Source organism: Bombus terrestris, chromosome 3 (assembly GCF_910591885.1).
Source record: "Bombus terrestris chromosome 3, iyBomTerr1.2, whole genome shotgun sequence".
Taxonomy (NCBI): domain Eukaryota; kingdom Metazoa; phylum Arthropoda; class Insecta; order Hymenoptera; family Apidae; genus Bombus; species Bombus terrestris.
In genome coordinates, this window is record NC_063271.1 from 1895771 (window position 1) to 1916775 (window position 21005).

The 21005-nt window shown below is 33.4% G+C and overlaps 4 protein-coding genes across 6 annotated transcripts; 2 read left to right on the forward strand and 2 right to left on the reverse strand.

The window, feature by feature from the left end:
• Positions 1–2259: 2259 nt before the first annotated feature.
• On the reverse strand, positions 2260–8610 carry LOC100646404 (PDZ domain-containing protein 8). 3 transcript variants are annotated; one of them, XM_012320738.3, is made up of 9 exons: positions 7596–8609; positions 7328–7520; positions 6993–7255; positions 5833–6910; positions 5480–5742; positions 5194–5397; positions 4187–4336; positions 3417–3599; positions 2260–3340 (listed from the first exon to the last, which is right to left on the reverse strand). In XM_012320738.3, exons 1-9 carry the CDS (start codon positions 7986–7988, stop codon positions 3128–3130), a joined length of 2940 nt encoding a protein of 979 aa, XP_012176128.2. In that variant the 5' UTR covers positions 7989–8609; the 3' UTR covers positions 2260–3127. The 3 variants fall into 3 exon arrangements, 2 of the variants coding, with proteins under 2 accessions (XP_012176128.2, XP_012176129.2); XM_012320739.3 differs by lacking the exon at positions 4187–4336; XR_007223570.1 differs by lacking the exon at positions 2260–3340 and having other exon boundaries at positions 3441–3599; positions 3685–4336; positions 7596–8610.
• Positions 8611–8759: 149 nt separating this feature from the next.
• Positions 8760–12508, forward strand: LOC100642440 (integrator complex subunit 4). The gene is made up of 7 exons (XM_003394241.4): positions 8760–9286; positions 9354–9769; positions 9836–10162; positions 10247–10511; positions 10576–11038; positions 11120–11603; positions 11691–12508. The coding sequence occupies exons 1-7, from the start codon at positions 9236–9238 to the stop codon at positions 12430–12432; spliced, it is 2748 nt and encodes a 915-aa protein (XP_003394289.1). The 5' UTR covers positions 8760–9235; the 3' UTR covers positions 12433–12508.
• On the reverse strand, positions 12449–18121 carry LOC100642319 (nuclear pore complex protein Nup214). The gene is made up of 6 exons (XM_048404712.1): positions 17953–18121; positions 17451–17741; positions 14077–17359; positions 13084–13812; positions 12809–12995; positions 12449–12713 (listed from the first exon to the last, which is right to left on the reverse strand). The coding sequence occupies exons 1-6, from the start codon at positions 17983–17985 to the stop codon at positions 12686–12688; spliced, it is 4551 nt and encodes a 1516-aa protein (XP_048260669.1). The 5' UTR covers positions 17986–18121; the 3' UTR covers positions 12449–12685.
• Positions 18122–18526: 405 nt separating this feature from the next.
• LOC100642197 (WD repeat-containing protein 46) lies at positions 18527–20761 on the forward strand. The gene is made up of 6 exons (XM_012320737.3): positions 18527–18686; positions 18788–19476; positions 19546–19862; positions 19938–20262; positions 20336–20449; positions 20504–20761. Exons 1-6 carry the CDS (start codon positions 18674–18676, stop codon positions 20624–20626), a joined length of 1581 nt encoding a protein of 526 aa, XP_012176127.2. The 5' UTR covers positions 18527–18673; the 3' UTR covers positions 20627–20761.
• The last annotated feature ends 244 nt before the right edge of the window (positions 20762–21005 follow it).

The window sequence follows — 21005 nt, forward strand, 5'->3', positions numbered from 1 at the left end:
ATATGTATATCGAATCACGTCGTTACATAAATGTGCAATTAGCGGCGTAGCTCACGCGGTAAGGATGAGGAAGCGAACAAGGTTCAAAATGAAAAATGTTCAACGCACACGATTTTCATACGCTTCCGCTCCTTTTTTCGTGACGAAAGCTTTGTTCCGTTCTTTCCGTTCACCTTTCCATTCCTGTTCGAAAAATATTCGCTTGAAACATCGTCCAAATCCAAGGTCGAAAATACGACGAACCATCCGTTCGGCACGATGCCTACTGCGCCATTGCGAACGTTCATTATTGCCCGTCCGTTCATCGGTGGCGAACTTTTCCAGTAACCATTCTGTTTCACTTTTCTTCGTACGTATTTCTTCGCAAACAACGCGATATAAAAATGGCACGTACGCGTTTCGCACGACAATGGAAACGAACACGCGTTACCACTCGGAAAATTTCTCGACGTATTTCTTTCCAACAGACTATAAAAAGTAAATCGATCGACAAACTTGCTAAATATATCTTCGTTATCTTGGACAAGAGTTGACGATCTATAGGAAAGGATATCGAACATTTCATCGAGAAATATTCGAAAATATAAGATACAATTAATCTTCCGTTAAGTGACGGTTTATAAAAAAGACTGCATACGGACATGTGCGTCGTTGTTTCATCGTGATAATAAACAGCTAGAAGGAGCATCTGGAATAAGTGATACTGCCAGGGCATCTTTTCAGACAAAAGAAAACATCGAATGCGCGTGTTTTGGCCGACGTCGCGAGATCGAAAAGCGTATTCGTTTCACCGCATTAAACAACGTATTTCTACGCCTTTCTCCCGAAAGAATCTCTCGTTCGTTCGATCACGCGGTATTCTGGAAAAGAAAATCTTTATGACTCATCCGTTACCAATCGTATCGAATATTCTCACCAAACTATGGAAAGAAAAAAGAAAATAGTAGATTCGAATCTCCGATTATCCCTGATTTAATGGTGAATTAGCGCGGAGAGGTACTTAAGAAAAATCAATCACGTCTTTACTTTTCCATGCAGATCTTTTCTCTCCATTCATTGCAGAGTCCAGTGCCCAACAGGGATAAAATGTTTATACGATTCTTCGGTATGTTTGGCACGTGGCCAGAGGATACTGCGCGTGCATTTCATGGACGAGAATAGATTCGCGGGCCAAAATCCCCCATGACTTTTCAGTCGTCGTATTCGTATTGACTCTCGCATGAACGTGCGCGAGATATAAGCTACGCTGTATCGTGCTGAGATCGATGCACGCGGTCCATGCACGTGTATACCCTCTTTTTCTCTCTTTCCCCCAAATGATTTCTTCCTCCTCTCTCTCTCTCTCTCTATATATATATATATATATATATATATATATATATGTATGGTACATTTACATACATCGACAAGGAAGATGTTCGCGGTTTTTCAGTCTCCAACGGACCCATTTCATGCTTAAAGAAGGATCCTTGATCGACCTTTTAATCCGTAATAATGAACATAAAACATCTGCTCGATACGCTTACATACATACATTCTCTTTGTGAATTCGATGACTTTACGTTTTTAAAACGACGCGTAATTTTACATCCGGTCAAGACTGCCGAGTTCTGATTTTACGCCAACTGTGATCTGCCAACACGTGTCAGAAAGAAACATCATGTTCCACGAATAATTCGCGCAGTAAATTTTTCTGAATCTTGAGAAGTCGTACGCCCGTGTGCAAATGAAAAGTATCGCACGGGGAATACGATAAGGTTGACCGGCAGCGATCGTTGATTCACGATCAAGTGAAAAACAAAATGACATCCGAATTGTTGGAAATTTTATATTACGAGCTATCTTCTTCCTTGCTTTAACGATGCAATCTGGCCTCCCGCGATTATAATCTGCGAAAAACCTTCGCAAAACGTCTCTGTTTGACCGCGAACATTGGCCCTATAAAATCTTTGGCTCTGACGTTGACTCTTTGTGCGCCCGCAAGTTACTGCGTCTCCGTTTTTCGAGTATTTTCATATTTACCAAGAATTCGGATCTTCCACGTAGTTTAAACGGAAAGATCATCGTCACCGATAGATATAAACGAACGTCTACCCGATTTCGCATTTATTCGCATATATTTCTCGTTGGACGAATGAAACATTTTCGATACTTAAATCATCGCTTGGAACAGCGTGTTTCGAGAGAATAATCACTCAAGAAACGGTTTTCGTTAATCTTGTTATTAATAATACGAGTCTTAAATAATACGAGTACAAATTATCACTGAACACTCGTTCAATAATCTATATTGATTTTCTTATATTTATTTCACATATTAACAATAAATCGTAATATCTTGTTAAAGCCATGAAATATATGTATATATCAATACCTCGATGTTATCTATTCGTGTTATCTATGGATGGAATTCTACCATATCGTGTATTTCATTCATACTCGTATGTAGATAATACTAAAGTTGATATTTTTTAAATCAGTCGCAATTAATGTATTTCGTTGCAGCCGGCTTACAGATAAGTAAAATACGATTCAGTAAGAAACAAAATCTATTCTGAATTATTTAAATCTCGTAATCGAAGGTCAATCGTTATATTGATATGAAAGAGAATAATATCTGTTCCGCAAAACTATCGAATACCGTAATTAAATCTCTAATTACCTACTACCTTACACTTAAACTCAAGACACTATTTTCCCGTTTTTGTTATCCTAATCATTCTATAACACAACTATTTACCTACACCGCTGAAAATACTCTATGCGTAAACACAGCTGGTATACGTTGTACTCTGTTCTCTACGAGTATACATAGAATCTGTAAATACAAGTCTTAATATTTGGTGTTCTCTGGTAAACTATGAAGGTATCACGGTCAAATTTACGAGTATTATCTAGAGGCCTATTAACATGAATGTCGCTGAACGATTTATAGAGAAATTTCAAAGCAACCATATAATACGTCCAATTGTAAGTACGTATATATATGATACAGATACCTGAACGGATATTTATAATCGATCAGAGTTATCGACGATTTCTGTATTAAACAGACAGTGAAGTGAAATAGAATGTACGCGCAATTGAAATGTATATCGATAGTTTTGTTGGCATTTTCTCATTGAGGTTAAGCCTGTTGGGATTCCCTGTTTCTTTGAGATCGGTCTAATGCTTCTTGCGCGTGTTGCAATCCAGCGCAATAATGCAATAGTAAGACACTAAGTGCTTGCACTCGTAAATCGCTTTGTGCAATTAATTTAATACTGTCCATTTCTCCGCTTTGTGATAATTCCAATCTTGAGGCAGTTTCCGCGTCGAGCGCAGTTTTCAGCTTCCCCATCTACGTTAAACGTTAATATTAAATATACGATTAATTGATATATGCTTTATTAATAAAAGTTCAATATTATTTTTACCATGACATTGATTTTTTCAACGCGTTCTAGTGGCTCCAAATGTTTGTACAGAAACTTGCCGGTATCTTTAGCTCTAGACATAAGACCATCGTCCAAATCGCCAGCTACTAGAGGAGCTGCCACGCTAGGTTCAGCACCCTCCAAGAGATCAGGACTTATGCCCAAGCCACCAACCAATGAATTCTAAACGTTTCAACAATTCGATCAGATTCGTCGGCAATTTTAGAATCATTTTTAAATCTTGACCCTAAAGAATAGATGCACCTACCTCGATTGTATATGATAGTAAAGGTGTAAAGAAAGCATCGTTTATCACTCTATGTGAGATTGTATTAGTTATATAGTATCGATACAACAATATCTTATATAATAAGCATGGCGATCTCGATGTGCATCTGCGTGTCTGTTCTCTCCAAATAACAGTTAGTGCCATGAGCAATAAAAAATAGTGTGACTATTTGCGATAGGAAGGATAGAATAGAAAGCTGGTACAAAGTTTCAAAGACATCGCACGTACAATGAACGACAAGCGAATTAAATATAATTGAAGCTTCAAAATGACAGTCAATATCTTATTGTTAGTCATAAGCGTGTTTTCTGCCCCTTACAATTGCTGGTACAAAAAATAGAACAAAGAACAGAAATAGAGCAGAGAAGGCCCAAAATTATATTTGGTATAATTAAAATTGCTATTGATATTTAATGCAAGGAATATCAATCTGAGATCCTTCTCTGTTCCAATTGAACAAATTTGTGTTATTAAATTCTACCTTGCGGGATGCACAGGGACTTGGGGGAAGACTTCTAGATGCCAGACCAGTACCGGAAGCCGGTGGGGCCAAGCAACTGGTACTTCCAGCCTTCTTCAGGCCCAATAGAGTATTAGCTATACTAGCCTTCATGGCCATCATAGTTGCACCCTGATTAATCGATCAACGGATTTCACATTTTTAATACCAAATTTAATTTCAATTATAATTTCATTTAATATCAATATTAATAATTTTACTTATTCGATCGACAATACCGATAAACTATTAAAAAACAAAGAGAAAAAGAAGAAACGATACAAGCAATTGCGCCTTCTATCTCATTCTTGATTATTTTATGTGTAAGGTTTACTAGACAATAATAAAACAAATGATCTATTCACTTACAAAATTCACAAATACTCAACATTAGAAGCAAGGTCAAGGTGCAAACCTACAAAAAACCTTCACCTCCCTATTATGCAGATGACCAATTTTATTACCAACAATAAGGTGAATCACACTTAACAGTTGTTTCCCTATGTACAAAATACCAAGAATACTCTAAATATTTCAAGTACACATTAATTGCCCAGAAACTGCAATTCCTTGATTACAGCATTACATACTGTACAGTCAAATATAACTAGTAAAGCATAGATATGCATAGTGATCGTAATTTTATATTTCTTTTGTAAAATTCCACTGTAACGACAATTGCATAATAAAATTTTATCTTTCAAAATTAATGTACAATTTTTTTAATAAAAATATAAATTATATATTCATATATATTACATATTCAATAAATTTCAATTCAGAGATCCAACTTTAAGTTGCAAATAGTCTTAAAATCACTAAGTGGCATATTAAATCACAATGAAAAAACGAATAAGAATTTATATTTATTTTATGGAATTGTCAACTACAGCATTTATTGCTGTTTTAAAATGTTGTCTAAATTTAAAAGTCAACAAGTTGACAATGCCATTTCTGTGTAATAAATACTTTTATTACGTCTTGAGTACCTGTACATTATCTTCACAACTGGTTAGAGAAATCTCTGGACCTGATTCCCCAATAACAGTAGTAGGTTCTATTTCGTCTGCTTCCAATGCCATTGTTGTTATACTTTCGGCTCCGCATGTTCCTGATGCTTGACAACGAACTTCACATTTCTTATGACACACCATACCACAATCTCTGCACTGCACTGCATCTTTCAGCCAAATCTATATAATGGAGATATATGTAATTACATTATTTACTTTAAAACGTACATATAAAGAAGTAAATAACTGTGAGAACATAGACCTTCTTTGTACAAAAGTCGCAATGTGTTGCTCTATGAAAATGAGTTCTAATAAAATCGTGCATCTTTTTCTCAGAAATTTCTTCATTCAAAGGTGGTTGTGTTTTGACAGCTTCTGTACTTTCCTTTTTCCCTGAATCACCAGTCATATGACGATTCGGGTAACTAGACTCCCATAAATAAGATAATAAAATGTCACCATAACAAAGTGTTGGGTCGAATCCTGAATATCCTTGTAGTTTTGGATGTACTGTCGCCAAAGAAGCTTTTAGAACAGTATATAAAATTAGTAAAAAATAGATACAAATAAATATGATATTAACAATTATACATATTTAGTAAGAATACTACACACCAGTATCTGGTGGTAATAAAGCATAGCATTTAAGATAATGACCAGTTGAGGATGTATAACATTGTGCCAGAATTAATTTCATAGGGACATTAATATATCCTAATAATTTTGCTTGAATTTCTCCTCCTCTTACACGACCCCACACTCCTATATTTAAGTACTGGAGTTCTGAATCAATTTGAAAAGATCTAGTTTCTTCGAAAGTGATTAAAGATGCATATTCTTTTTCTTTAGTAGTATAGTATAAGTCTGATATATTTGTTACATAGTTATCGTCATTAAAGCAAAATTGAGAGCTACTCGATATTATCGATTGATTCGAAGTAGTCGAAATCTTTCTGGAAGGGGTAGTGTCTGGTGTCTGAGTAGTATCATCGGTATATGCGCTGCTTTTCCTCCTTCTAAACAGTTTACTACTCATTTCCAATTTATCAGAAATTTCATTTTCACAATCCTTTAAATCCGAAAATTTTATTTGGCTTTCAAATTTGATCTTGCTGTCTTCGGTACTGGGCGTATCTCCCTTATTAAATATAAAATCAGTTTTTAATGTTTTCTTATCAACTCCTCTTTCTGCTGATATCCTTTCACTATCCAATTTCATGCTAGCTTGTTTGTCCGAATCTGCTTTAGAATATTTTCTTTCAACCCTTATGATAAAACGCCTCTGCACTGCACTTTTTACAAATTTAGCTACTTGATTCATGCTAGACACCTTTTTGCCATCTACTGCTATTAAAATATCCCCTTTTTTCATCTCAGCAATAGCAGCAGGACTTCCAACTATTATAGTCTCGACTAACACACATACATGACCTACTTCTGGCACAAATTCTTGCTTAAACACTACGCCAAGTTGCTGAGAACCAACTTTACTAATAATTAAGTCCAACACCATATAAGGAACTCCAGTATATTGAGTCAGATATACCCAAGGTGTTGAGTCTATGCTTATTGTACAATATACTTCAACTTGTGATCTATCCTCTGCATTAAGTATATTAGGTCCAAGATTTAATCTAGTCACTTCCACCAGTGATACCTCCAAATAACCTGGTGTCAATTGTATATTGGCAACCTAAATAAAAGTTTTAAATATTTGTTAAATATATTCTTTTTCAATATTTTTATGACTTTTTAAATAAAAATATATATTTTACTTCGGATAAATCTACTGCTTCATCGTTTAGTCTACGGAAAAATGGTTTGTAACGCATTTTATAGCGAGGTAGTGTATGCTTCCTACGCACAGCTCTACGAATTTGTCCTGTGATCAAAGAAATGATCTGTGGCTGTAATTGACGACCTTGAAATTGGGATTGTACTTCCAATTCAAGTATAGGATCTGAATAAAAACTTAAGGACCAGTGAGTATATGGAACACGTGTAAACTGCAACCTAGCTCTGCCACTGATACGTTTCACTAAAAAAAATGTTACTAACTATTCTACTAGAATTTATTCAAAAATAATATTTAGGGAAAATAATTTCTTACCTTGTAAAGCCATATATGCAGTCTTTCCCAGTAGCATTTTAACATCTATTGATAACTGAAAATTTCCAGAATAATGTAAATCTAAAGATAAATCCAATGTCTCCAATAAACCTGTATCAGCATCTATTTTTGAATCTGCAACTTCTAAACCTTTTATCGTGGGAAATTGTGAACCCAGATTTAAGTCTCTTAACTGAAAATATATATAAATTATTATTGATGTAACTTTAGTGGAAATATAAACAATACTTCTAAGTATATACTTTACCTGTACACTGTCTAGCAATTTGCCAGTGGTAGATTGAGTTAATAATTCTTTGAACTCATTATTTAACTTTCTGTACAACCAAAGGCGTACTCTCTCAGCATTTCTAAGTTCATTAAACAAAAATTGCAATGTTAAATTTATTGCCAAGTTTTCATTGCCTTGGCACATACCCTGGCGTGATATGCTTATGGAACTTGTTTTTTCATCTTGAATTTTGTCAAGTAACTCTTTAGGTAACTGAGCCTTGCCATGGTGTTTTAATTTTCTTGGTGTACTTTCCAAAGGTGCTTGTTCCAAGTATTTTTTGAATAAATAAAATTCCAGCACAAGTGTACATATTATACCACACACAAATGTAATCACAGATATGCAAATATATTCAAAAATGTCCATATTAATATATCATCTATTGGAAACTCAATGATTTCGTTGAGTAATACCAATGTCTTTACTACTAAGAGCGAAAAATATTCACACAAATTGTAGAAACAGTTACTCTCTTATGAGACAAGTATGAAACAACAATCATGTAAAAATATTATATCTCAAATTTTTTTAAGTAATATTTCTAAGATAAGTACATTGTCTACGTTCATATTAAATATTAGGAACTCCTATAATATCTACGATTTTTAATCGATCATAAACAAAATATTGTTTTTGTAAAGCTGTATTACATTGTTATGAATCACCCTCGTTTCACGGATCGGCAAATATTCAGAACACTTTCACCTACCATTATAAATCAAGATTATGACATTTTCAGAAAAATATGAATAACCTTTCTAACGATTTAAAAAATATTCATGTTCACAAAAAAATATCCGTACAATACATATTAGAAAATCTAATAACACCAATGAACATGGACAAAATGTATCATGACAGTTTCCTATTGATTTCGGCAGCCATGTTAATGCCAAATAAACTTGTCAATTTGACAGATTCGTCGATTGTTTATCTGAAGCATGATAAATAGAAATATTGTTTATATTCTTTGAATCCCATATTAAAATAAATGAATTGAATATAAATATCATTATTACAATATTTTTAGGTTTATTTGATATACGTAATAATGAAAATTATAAAGATACTTCTATTACTGTCGTTATTATGTTTATCAAGAAACAAAAATTTATAATAACAACTAATATTTTTGCACAAAGTGGAAAATAAAAGAGCATAAAAAGTATGCTAAAGTTATAAGTCAATATTTAGTAAAATAAGTTATATAGTTGTTGTATAGTATAGTTAGGAAGTTGTTGAATTTTCCTTTATAAATAGAAGATCTGTTATTTAATTTTTTTAATTAATAAAAAGTATAGTAAGTCATTTAATTTCATAATACTTTGACACATGACATACATGTATAAGTGTAAATAGTATAGCATAATCAACACGTAATCAGCTGAGAGCGTAACTATATAAGTTTGTCTCCAGACTGCAGAAAAACACATATTTTAAGTTTGAAATATATATGTAACTTATGGTGTTGTAAATGTTACTAACAACAAATAAACGTTATTATAAGCTTTAAAAATGAAAAGTTACTAATTTTTATTTCTTACTTAATATGAAATAATAAGAATTATATGGTTAATCTCTATAGTTATTAAAGAATATTATAACATTAAAAAATGGCAGCTTTAATGAAGAAAAGGGTGTTGGCAGAATTTAACCAGAGTCAAGTAAATTAAATGATTTGTTTTAAACAAATTTATATTCGATATTTTATTTGATTAAACTTGTTTATAGGTTATAAATGAGCCACCAAAGAGATTAAAAACATTACACCTTACATCCAGTTCAGGTAGTAAAAATGGGATAGAAGGAAGTTCAGCATTAGCTTACATTGAGTGCCTTGAGAAATGTAAATGTGGTAATGATGCTTTACAACTTCTTGTTCGTATATCTGATACGATTGCATATATTTCTCCGGAAGATGTTCCTTCCGTAGTAAAAAGGTTGTCAGAAAGATTTGCTATAGAAACAGAAGCAGCAGTTCGTGCCAAAATTCTTTGGATATTTGCAGAATTAGGAGATGTAACAAATGATTCGATAGAAAAGACAAAAATTGTTAGTGAAACTGCCGAACTTTTAAAAAACGAAGAATCACATAGGGTAAAAAGCCAAGGATTAGCAACATTATTGAAGTTGGGAGATTATCATAGGTATCATATACATATTTGAAATTTTTTTTTAACATTAAAGAAGAAAAATAATTCATTAAATTTTAGGAGTCTTGTATTGAAGATTGCCCGTGAGCATTTGCCTGATACCTGGCATGGTGTACAGACACGTTGTCTTTCTATTATTGGTAGATATTTAACTGCAAACACTACAGATGATACTTTACCACTTGTTAGCAACTATGCACATTCTCAAGATCCAAGGGTACGTGCACAAGCATTTGAGACGATGGCTGAACTTCATTCTTATAGAGGCTGCAGATTACCTGCAAGCTTTTTTGGAGAAGCTTGTACTGCACTCAGAGATGATTATGAAATAGTTCGTAGAACTGTTCTTAAATTAATATGGCTTTTAGGCAGAGAATACCCCGAAAAGTAAGCAATATTTAATATCTATTTCAATCTGTTATCAATATTTATTGTCAGCTATATTATCTGTTTATATCATCTGTTTTATAGCATTATTATGGGAACAGATGGAGAAGATATACGTATGGTGGATTGTGCATTTTCCCAAATTTGTAGCCTTATGGGTGACTTATCACCAAGAGTTAGAGCTTTAGCAATGTCTCTTCTAGGGACAATGAAAGGTGTATCACAGAGATACATAGAACAAGCATTGGATAAAAAACAAAAAGTTGTAGAAGCAGATAGACCAGAAGTAGAAGAAAAGAGCGGATCATGCGGTGCATTTATTCATGGTTTGGAAGACGAATTTCTGGAGGTAATATTATTTACTTGTTTGTTATATAATTTATATTCTAAGCAATTAAAATAAATACATTCAGGTGAGGACGGCAGCGGTTGAAGCCCTTTGTACCTTATCTTTAGAACAACCAAATATAGCCAAAATTTCATTGGATTTTATGGTTGATATGTTTAATGATGAAATTCAAGATGTTCGATTAAGAGCTATTGAATCATTAAGAAAAATGTCTGCGAGCGTAACGCTTCGTGAAGATCAATTAGAAACAATTTTAGGAGCACTAGAAGACTTCTCAGGCGAAGTACGAGAAGGCCTACATGCTACTTTGGCTGCCAGTCGGCTTGCTACAAGAAATTGCCTCCATATGTGTGTAAACCGTCTACTCGATAACTTAAGTCGTTATCCACAAGACAAAGAAAGTATTAGAAATTGTTTGGCAGCATTAGGGGCCACGCATCCATATTTAACATTACCCTTAGTACCACAACTTCTTGGACGTCATCCGTTTTTCGATACACCGGAGCCGGATGTCGACGAACCTTCTTGTATCCTTTTAACGATTCTCTTTACAAAATATAAATTATATTAGCAATCTTATTTTTATTATCCTTAACTACAAATAATAGATGCAAGCGTGTTAGTCTTAATATTCAATGCTGCACTTCACTGTCCAAGCATGCATGCTCTTTTTACAGAGCATGCATCTAAACATTATCATTATTTACGCGATACTATGCCGCATTTAGTCCCTCGCTTGCGACCAACCATAACAAGTGGATCAAATTTTGGGAAAGAAGATAAAATTGACGAAGAAACTGGACGTGGAAAAGAATTTCTAGAAAAAGTAGTTACAGGTGTAGAAAATGCAAGGCCTGGTGGTAGAGTTCACACTCAGCTCTTAGAAGCTGCAGCTGTCGATCTCGATCGTTTAGCGAAAATGGATTATCGTATGGAAGGAGCTGCGCGTTTTACTGCTTTATACATAAGAAGTTTACTACTTTTGAAATCTGTATTAAAAGAATTTTCAATATTATCAACGAATTCGGTATCTACAAGCCCCTTGCCGAATACAACTACTAATGTTTCGGTTCTTCTTCAGAATACTCAAAAGTATGTTAAGCAGCATGTTTGTTTTTGTAACATATATATATACATATATGGATATTTATTTATAGATAATTTATATGAATGTTACAGATTACAAAGACTATTTAGTGGATTAGGTGAAAACGAAATTATATTAGCCAATGATGTGTGGTTGAAGGCATTGGCAGTAGAATTAATTCGAGTTACAAGAAGCGTGACAGGAAGAAGTGCTCTTCCACTCGCGCGTCACTTTTTATCTGAAGCCGATATTCTATCTCAAGATCCGACAAAATTACCATCTTTCTCTAGAGCTCTGGTACTTCAAATTCCAACTTTAGCTGATGTAAAGCCAGGGTCTTTAACACGAATGCTTTTACCATTATTACTAACACCAGCGTCACAAGGGGAAGAGCGTCTTCCAAGACCATCAGTATTTACTCGGTTCTGTAGAGCAATTATCGAAGAACCCAGAGGTGATGCAGATGCAGCATTGAAGTTTACTGGAGGACTTCTATTAGGAATCCCATTGACAGCAAAAATATTGAATTTACGAGATCCTAGAATATTACGCATTAAATTGAGGCATCCTGATCAACAAGTACAACTACTATTACCGCGTCAGTCGGATTTGCGACTACAGAATATAGAACAAAATGATTACAGATTAAAAACTATAGTTCTACTGTCCCATCAGGTTTGGATGGAAGCTTGTAACGTAGAAATATCTCTTGCACTTCTTGTGCCATCTTCAGCTGTATGTACGCATTCCCCCCTTGATGATCCATGTGTAATAGATCTTTGCAAACCAACTAAAGTATCAATTGCACCAAAACCTATAAAGCGAGGTATCTAAATGTATCTTTATAGCGTCGTTTTATAAAATCTTTTATTGTATATAAATTCGAAATATATTGAATCATATCAACTTATGTATAACACAGATGTCAACAATATTTTAATACTAATATGTTTGATCTTTTTTTCTTTTTTATAAAAAGTAATCGTAAATACACGATTTAAACAGACTGAAAGAGCACGAGAAGTCTATCTTTTTTTAATAAAAATGTATCATTATGGATAATTTATTTAATTTAGATATTTGTTGACTACCGCCAAGTGGAAAAAGAGCTCCCGCTATAACAAAAAGTACATTGAACACTTTTTACTTTATGAATCTAAAGAGTTATTAAAAAATGTAAAAAATAAAAAGAATTTAATTTTTAACTTACCTCGTAAATACTGGAGATTTTGGTACATCTGTGGTTTTTTGTGCTAAGCTACTGAAACTAAGCCCACCTGATTGACTCGCTAGAGTTTCAAATGTGCTACTACCGCCACTTACATTTCCAAAAACTTTCGGCATGTTGTTATTAATTGGAGCAGGACTTCCTCCCATAGTAGGTGGATTTCCAAATGCTGTTTTATATATTATTAGTAATTAAATTTAGTCATAACTTAAAAAAGAAACAAAGTCTAGAAAAGTGTAATGTGATATATTATTTACCTGGAGGGCTAGTATTGACTCCAAATGCTGTTGTCGCAAAACCGGTGCCAAAGACTGGTTTTGGTGCTCCAAACGTTGGTGGTGATCCAAATACTGGTTTAGCATTAAATGAAGGTGTTTGGCCAAAGGCATTAGGTTGTGCACCTAATACAAGCTGTTCTACACCCATTGGCGACGTATTAGCTGCGGTACCGCCAAATACAGATGGAGATCTTGCTGAAGATAACGCTGGAGTGACATTGTTTGTTGCACCACCAAAAAAGGATGTAGAACCCGTGTTTGATGTGGAACCAAATATTGAGTCAGATTTCTGGGCATTATTATCAAAGACGAACGTTTGAGGTGTTCCGAACGTATTTATCGAGGAAGTATTTCTTCCGAAAATAGAATCTGATGAGGATACTTGAGTGTTTCCACCAAAGATCGAATTAGTATTAGTTCCGCTGAAGATTGAAACTTCGTTCGTTAAAACTTTAGTCGTTTTGCCAAACATAAATGTGCTCTGAGCATTTTCAAAAGGCTTAAAAAGAGGTGTAGTAGTAGCTGGTTTTCCAAACGTATTATCTGTTGGAGGAACTACTGGCGTACTTGGAAACTGTGAGTTCATTGTAAGGGGAGGTTTACCAAAAACTGGAGCAACTGTACTTGTTGCAACAGTTCCGAATGTAAGTGTAGGTAACGTAGCGGTAGTAGTAGCAGTTATAATAGTAGTAGTAGTTGTTGTTGTTGCTGTAATAATAGTGGTAGTAGTAGTAGCAGCAGCAGTAGCAACAGCAGCAGCAGCAGCAATAGTAGTAGTAGTAGTAGTAGTAGTAGTAGGAGTAGGAGTACTAGTAGTAGCAGTACTAACAGTAGTAGTGGTAATAGCAGTAGTAGTAGTTGTAGTAGTTGTACTAGCAGTAGTAGTAGAAGTAGTAGCAATAGTAGTAGTAGTAGTAGTAGTAATAGTAGTAGGAGCATTGGCGGAGCTTGCTGTAGGTAACATAATGGGACCTTTCTCAAAAGGTCTTGATAAAGTACTTTGAAAAGGAGAGATGGTAGCAGAAGTTGTTGTCATTGTATTTGCTGTTGTACTTGATGTTGTGAAGAAACCACCAAATAGTGGCATGGATGAAGTAGTTGGAGTAGAATTTGACATTTTTTCAAATACAGAAACATTTGATGTACTGTTCAGAATGTTGAACAAAGGTGTAGTAGAAGATGCAAGTAAATCTTGTACAGTACTTGTTGGAAGGCTAGAAGTTGTTGCTTCAGTATGAGGTACTTCTACAATTGTAACAGAATTGTGTTGTGCAGAAATTTGACTTTCATTAGGTGAAAGAATTTGATTAACATCAGATCTTCCAAACGTAGCTTTGCAGTTATATTTTCCATCGGCACTAGGACTATTATTAGTAGATATACTAGGTGTTTGATTAGATGTCTGAAGTCCTGTAAATGACCCTGTTAAACTTAATACATCTTGTGTTTGAGATTTTGTCGCTGGTGATGTCATTTTTAAATTAAATGGAGTAATAATGTTTGGTGATTTCGAAGCAAAAGAAATTGTTTGTGCATTCATTGTTTGTGATACAACAAATGTACTCTGTGTAGTACTCTTTATTGGTGCAGGGATGGTAATTGGAGTAGCAAAACTAAATGTAGATACTGCTTTGGTTTTTACTGCTGTTGTCACTGGTAATGTCACTCCGGTATTTGGAGTAATTTGTATCTTTTCTAACGAAGTCTCTGGTGGTAATGCATCTTTTAATGAACTACCATTAAACAAGTTATTTTCCGTTTTAATAGTATGCAACCACATTGATTGGATAGCTGGATTTTGTGCTGCTGTTTCTTCTAACTTTTGCACTGGTGTATCAAATGTAGTAGTATCAACCTTAGGAAAAGCTTTTATTAAGTTAGATGAAGTATGAGCAGGAACATGTAATTGCATTTGATTTAATGTAATAGTATCTTGTTTTGCTTTAGTACTTTGAGATCCCCCAGTAGTTGTTGGTATACTAGATATTTTCTCTGCTTGTACAGGTTTATTTCCAGATATAGGAAAAGTAATGCCAAAGCCAGGTTGTTTGCTTTGTATTTTGTTTTGTATTGATATATTGTTAGATTCACTTGTGCATTCGCTTGTACCAATTCCTGCTACAATGCTAGCCATAGAATCTAAAGGATCAATATATGTATTCTGTTGTTTAGTAATTGTATTTTGTTTGGAAACAGATTGATCAACCTTATTTTTTGTATTAATGCTGGTAGTATTTGGAGAGGTTAAAGAGGACAAAGTCTCTTCCAAACGATCCTGAATATCTGAAGAACTAACAGGTCTTATAATCCTTGGAGTAGAAGTAGATAAATGTTCTCTCAATTTAATTTGTTTTTCTTGAGTAAAACTCAAAGTTTTAGAAGCAATTGCCTTGCATCGCGCTTCTATGATTCCTGTATTTCTTGGAAGAATGGTTGAATATTTTGACGGTGTGATAGTTAAATTAGATAATGAATGATTCAATCCAAAAATACTATTATTACGAGTAATTAATTTCCATCGCTTTTTAAGGTGTTCCATTCTACTTTTTTCTTCTTGTATAATTTTACTATGTAATATAAGATTCTGATATAAAAACTCTAAATGAGGTATTTTCATTCGTGTAGTTTCTTGAGATTTATGATTTGACCATTCTAAGTCTAAAATTTTACTAGCTTGAGTTAACTGCGTTTGAGTGTAATAATAAAGTTTTTGTAGGTCAGACATTTTATTGTTATCTCCACAATTTCTAGTGGTAATATCGTTAGTTGCTGCATTTTTTGATTTTGTTTCTTCAACCCAAGCAAATGATTGTAATAATAGCGCTTTCAAATATGCTATGTCGCTAGATAAACTATTTGTTGTTTCTTTCAATTCCCGTAAAAACTGATCTATCACAATAGATGTGTCCACAAGTTTTTGACGTTCTTCTTCTGTATCATAGTCTAACGTTTGTGGTTCTAATCTTTTACGTAATTCTTTCTCAAACAAATTATGTTCTTCTATATATGCATGATTATCTTTAGCATCATCATCTATAAATGGTTTTGGTTCCACAGACTCTTGTATAATTGTTTCTCTAATTGACGTTAATTTAATATCCGGTTTTGCAATTTCTTGAGGTTGAATTTCTCTAGTTGGTTCCAATTTCATTCCCATACTGATTTGTTCAGGTCTCTGCTCTTGCTGTGGTTTCTCAGTTGGAGGTAATGTAAAACTAGATTTTTGAATAAATTTATTCAAAATATTCCCTGCAGAAAGAGGTTTTGAACGTTCAAGAGTAGTTTCTGGTTGCTTAACTAGTGGTGTACTAGTTGCAGCACCATTCATAATAAGAGATTTTTCAGGACTAATGTTTGACTGTGTTTGCGGAGGTATTGCAATAATTTCTGTAGGTGGAGAATTAATAGAAGGACATTTGGGACTTAGATTCACCATATGAAAGCTGCATAATTGTCCAGATGTTGCAAGAATGTGAAGTATAGGAACAGGATGGGGTAAAGTAGAATCTGCCCCCCATGGTAATTTTCTAACTGGAGATTTATCAATAGCTAAACCTACTGGATAGCTTTCTGTGGTGTGAATCAATGGTAATTCAGCTCTGCCACTATCTACCAATTGCCACTGATTCCAAGTAACACCTTTATCTGTAGATCCTAATATAGCTATTTCACTGCTATTGCTACTAGCAGCAATAATTAAGCCCCATTCTGGTACATGATCAAAGTAATAACGAGGAATTGTTCCTTCTGCTTCTGAATCTGTTATTCCATAAGTAATATCTTCATAACAAGTGAAAACAGCATTTGTTTCACCTTTGGGGGCATCAATTACAAGAACATTAATCCCCTGTTCATTACCCAAATAAGCAGCACAAAATTGATAATTGCTAACCCATAAAATACTAATAACTTCACCAATGTATGGATTGGGGCCAGGTATTGTCCTTGCTATTTTTAAATCAGGTTTAAGTTGTACTATACTACCATTTTTACAACCCACAACAATTTGTTTTCCTTTAGGGCTCCATGCTGCACATAAGGCATTTATATGTTCATTGTTCAACTTTTCTTTCAATTCGAAAGTGTCCAGTTCGGTTGTAGCCTTTTTCTTTTCTTTTATTTTAAAACTACCAATTGTATAATCACTAGCTATTGTACACAACATCCTTGGTACAGCGGGATTCCATCGTAGATCATACACAAGTATATCTCCGCTTAATGTAGAAATTTTAACTTTATGTAGTAATTGTAAACTCTAAGGAAAAGAAATATGATTACAATATGCTTCGAGTTACTCAGTAATAATTAAAAAAAAAGAAATTTTATATAAAATAGATTAAGCGTACATTTTTCGTAAGTGCTTCTGCATCATAAATTAAAACCATAGGTCCATGTGCCACGGCTAGATAGGTACAATCACAATTAAGTGTTAGTTTAGACACAACTAGAGGCACATTAAATTCTATTTTCCATTCTGGGTCACTGTCTTCTCCTGGTTTCAATATAATTATTTTATTATTTTGTCCTGCATATAACAATCCCCTCTTTTTATCTGCAGCCAATAAACTGCATGCAGTTGGTGTGGATGTGAATGCATCTAAAATTTTGGAAGTGTTTGACTGTTTAAATTGAAATTCCTGAAAAATAATTGCATTAATAAAATAAATATGATAACACCAAACAAATATAATAAGAAAGAAATGTATATACATATATTTCCTTATACTCGAATATAACAAAATAGTATGTCATAAATATTTGATTTAAAAATATATTTTGGTAAGGTTAAAGGCTGCATGTATATTGCAAATATTGACAATTGCATTTCTAGGAAATAACATATAATACCTGGATGTCCTTTGGATCAGACGCAGCTTTCATGTCTAATTATTTTATAACAGTCTTCATAAAAATTAATCCAATAGAAATTAAATTTCTTCGGGTTCTTGACAAGATTAAATTTAAAGTAAGCGAAAGTAACAATAGTTCCACAAACTTTGATTACGTAGATTAAGATTGTACACATTTGGTATTTTTCACAGAAGAATCTTTTAGCTCCTCTAGCGGCATCAAGACACAAGTTTGGGAATATTTAAATTAAACAAACTAACAAAATTTAACATTAAATATTATTATAATTACAATATCTTTTTGATTAATGATCTTTAGTATTTTTTCTGAAATTTTATATTTTCTTCTCTAAGAAATAGTGTAATTTTAAATATTGATTATTATAAAAAATAATTATTATTAAAAATTTATCTTTTTTATTTCTTAATACTTCCTGCATTTAATACAATAGTTATACTTAATCCAATTACATAAAATTCTAAAATTTATTTAGGATAACGGTCATCTTTTAAAAACACCTAAAAATAAGAATATACTGTTTCTTCCGTAAACTTTGATTTAAACTTCAAATAAATTTTCCCTAGAAGTAGGGACGCAGTTGTATATGACCGTGGCTTGTGATGATCGTACGTGGTTTGGTTAGAATTAAGATCAAGTGGAACATTTGAGTTTTCATATTTAAAGTAATAATTGTTATTGCCTTAGTTTCGAGAACAAGATGGAACCTACAAGTACTTAAGTTTATATTTTATATATGCATTTTTCTATTCACTACTATAATCTTATTTTGCATGCGCACGTTTAAAGACTAACTGTTTGATAATATTTACAGGAAAGAAATATCGTGAACGAGTACCAATTAGTAAAGAAATGTTAGCGAAACATGATAAAGGCGAAGGAATCGATTTAAGGGCAACATCAACTAATATAAAAAATAAAGTAATGAGACAGAAATTAAAAAAAAGAGAGAATACTTTTAATAATACAATAAAGGATACTGCGCGCACTGAATTATTTTTGACAGAAGATTATGGAAGCTTAGAGGCTGCTCCTGGGGAAATAACAATGCAATATAGACAAAAGCAAATTGCAGACAATGTGGATATAACTTCTGCAGCTAAGCATTTTACACTAAATTTACAGTTTGGTCCATATTACATAAAATATACAAGAAATGGTAGACACTTAGTACTAGGTGGGAGGAGAGGCCATGTAGCGGCATTAGATTGGGTCACAAAAAATTTAGCCTGTGAAATGAATGTGATGGAATCGGTACATGATGTATCATGGCTTCATATAGAAACAATGTTTGCTGTGGCTCAAAAAGAATGGGTATATATATACGACAACCAAGGAATTGAACTCCATTGTTTGAAAAAAATGAACAGAGTTAATAAATTAGAATTTCTACCTTATCATTTTTTGCTTGCCAGTGGATCTAATGAAGGTTACCTGTCATGGTTGGATGTTTCTATAGGCAAATTTGTAACATCCTTTCATTGCAGATTGGGAAAGATTGCAGTAAGCTTGAGTATATTTGACACTTTTCTGTAGGGATACCATGTGATATTATAATTGCTTATTTTTTAGGTAATGACACAAAATCCTGCTAATGCTGTGCTTTGTGTGGGTGATTCAAAAGGAGTGGTTTCTATGTGGTCTCCAAACAGTAAGGATCCTTTGGCAAAAATGTTGTGCCATACTCGAGGAATATCTGCCTGTGCAGTTCATCCTTATGGAACTTACATGGCAACTAGTTGTCCGAACAAATCCATAAAAATATGGGACATCAGACAGTTAGCAGGTCCCGTGCATGATTATCGCGTACGCTCTCCTATTTACCATTTATCTTATAGTCAGACTGGCAAAATAGCAATGGCGATGGGAAATGTTGTTGAAGTTCATCAGTAAATATGTGATAATTTATGTCTATGTGATAATAAGAATGATATATACATTTTTATAGCTTGTCGTTTTTGTAGATTGTCGGGTGATGGAATGAAACCTTATTTACGTCACAGAACCAAGTCGTCAGTGACAAGTATGCAATTTTGTCCATATGAAGACGTTTTAGGTGTTGGTACATTGACAGAAATATCTTCTCTTCTAATACCTGGAAGTGGAGAACCTAACTTTGATGCTCTTGAAAGTAATCCATTCCAAACTAAAACTCAGAGACGTGAAGCTGAAGTAAAAGCACTATTGGACAAGATTCAACCAGAACTAATATGTTTGGAACCACTTGCTATAACAGAAGTAGATGTATCCACTCTTAAAGATAAAATAGAAGCTGAAAAGAAACTCTTGGTGAGTATTTAAAGAGTTAAATCATTTAAATTTCTTAGTAATCATATAAATAATTATTTATATATTTTTATAGTATCTCAAACCAAAGAATATAGATTTCAAACCTCGTAGAACGAAAGCTAAAGGAAAAGGAGGAACAGCTAAAGTGATTAAGACTAAGAAAATTCTAAAAGAATTGAGTCGAAAGGTAAGTGATTTTTTTGTATATGTATATTAGAATGCTAGGAATTATTTCTTTCAGGAAACTATCGATATACTTCGCCAAGCAGACATACGACCAAATACCAACAAAGCAGGACCTCAGAAGGATTATGGAATACTAAATAGATTTTTACCAAAACCTAATAGAAGAACAAATAAATAATACAACGTTGTTCAAGCTATTAGAAAAAATGCATTTCTATTTTATATCTTTCTGTAATTTTTCAAATATTAGGTTGTCCAAAAAGTTTCTATCATTTTATGAGGAAATAATAAACGCACAACGTTTTTTGTTTTATATTATTTTGTCGAATTACACACGGTCCATTTTGTTCTGTTGAGATAAACACCGCGACATTTCACAGATTTGGTTTCACGTTTGTATGAAGGTGTACTGTTGTAAAAAACACGTTTGCGAAAGAAAGGTACTTTTCGAACAACCTTTCGTATAATCTAAGTAAAGTCTTGTTTTAAAAAAGTAAACTTTCTTAATTAATTGGTACTGAATTTATATGTATATGTAGATTGTTATACATAAAGAG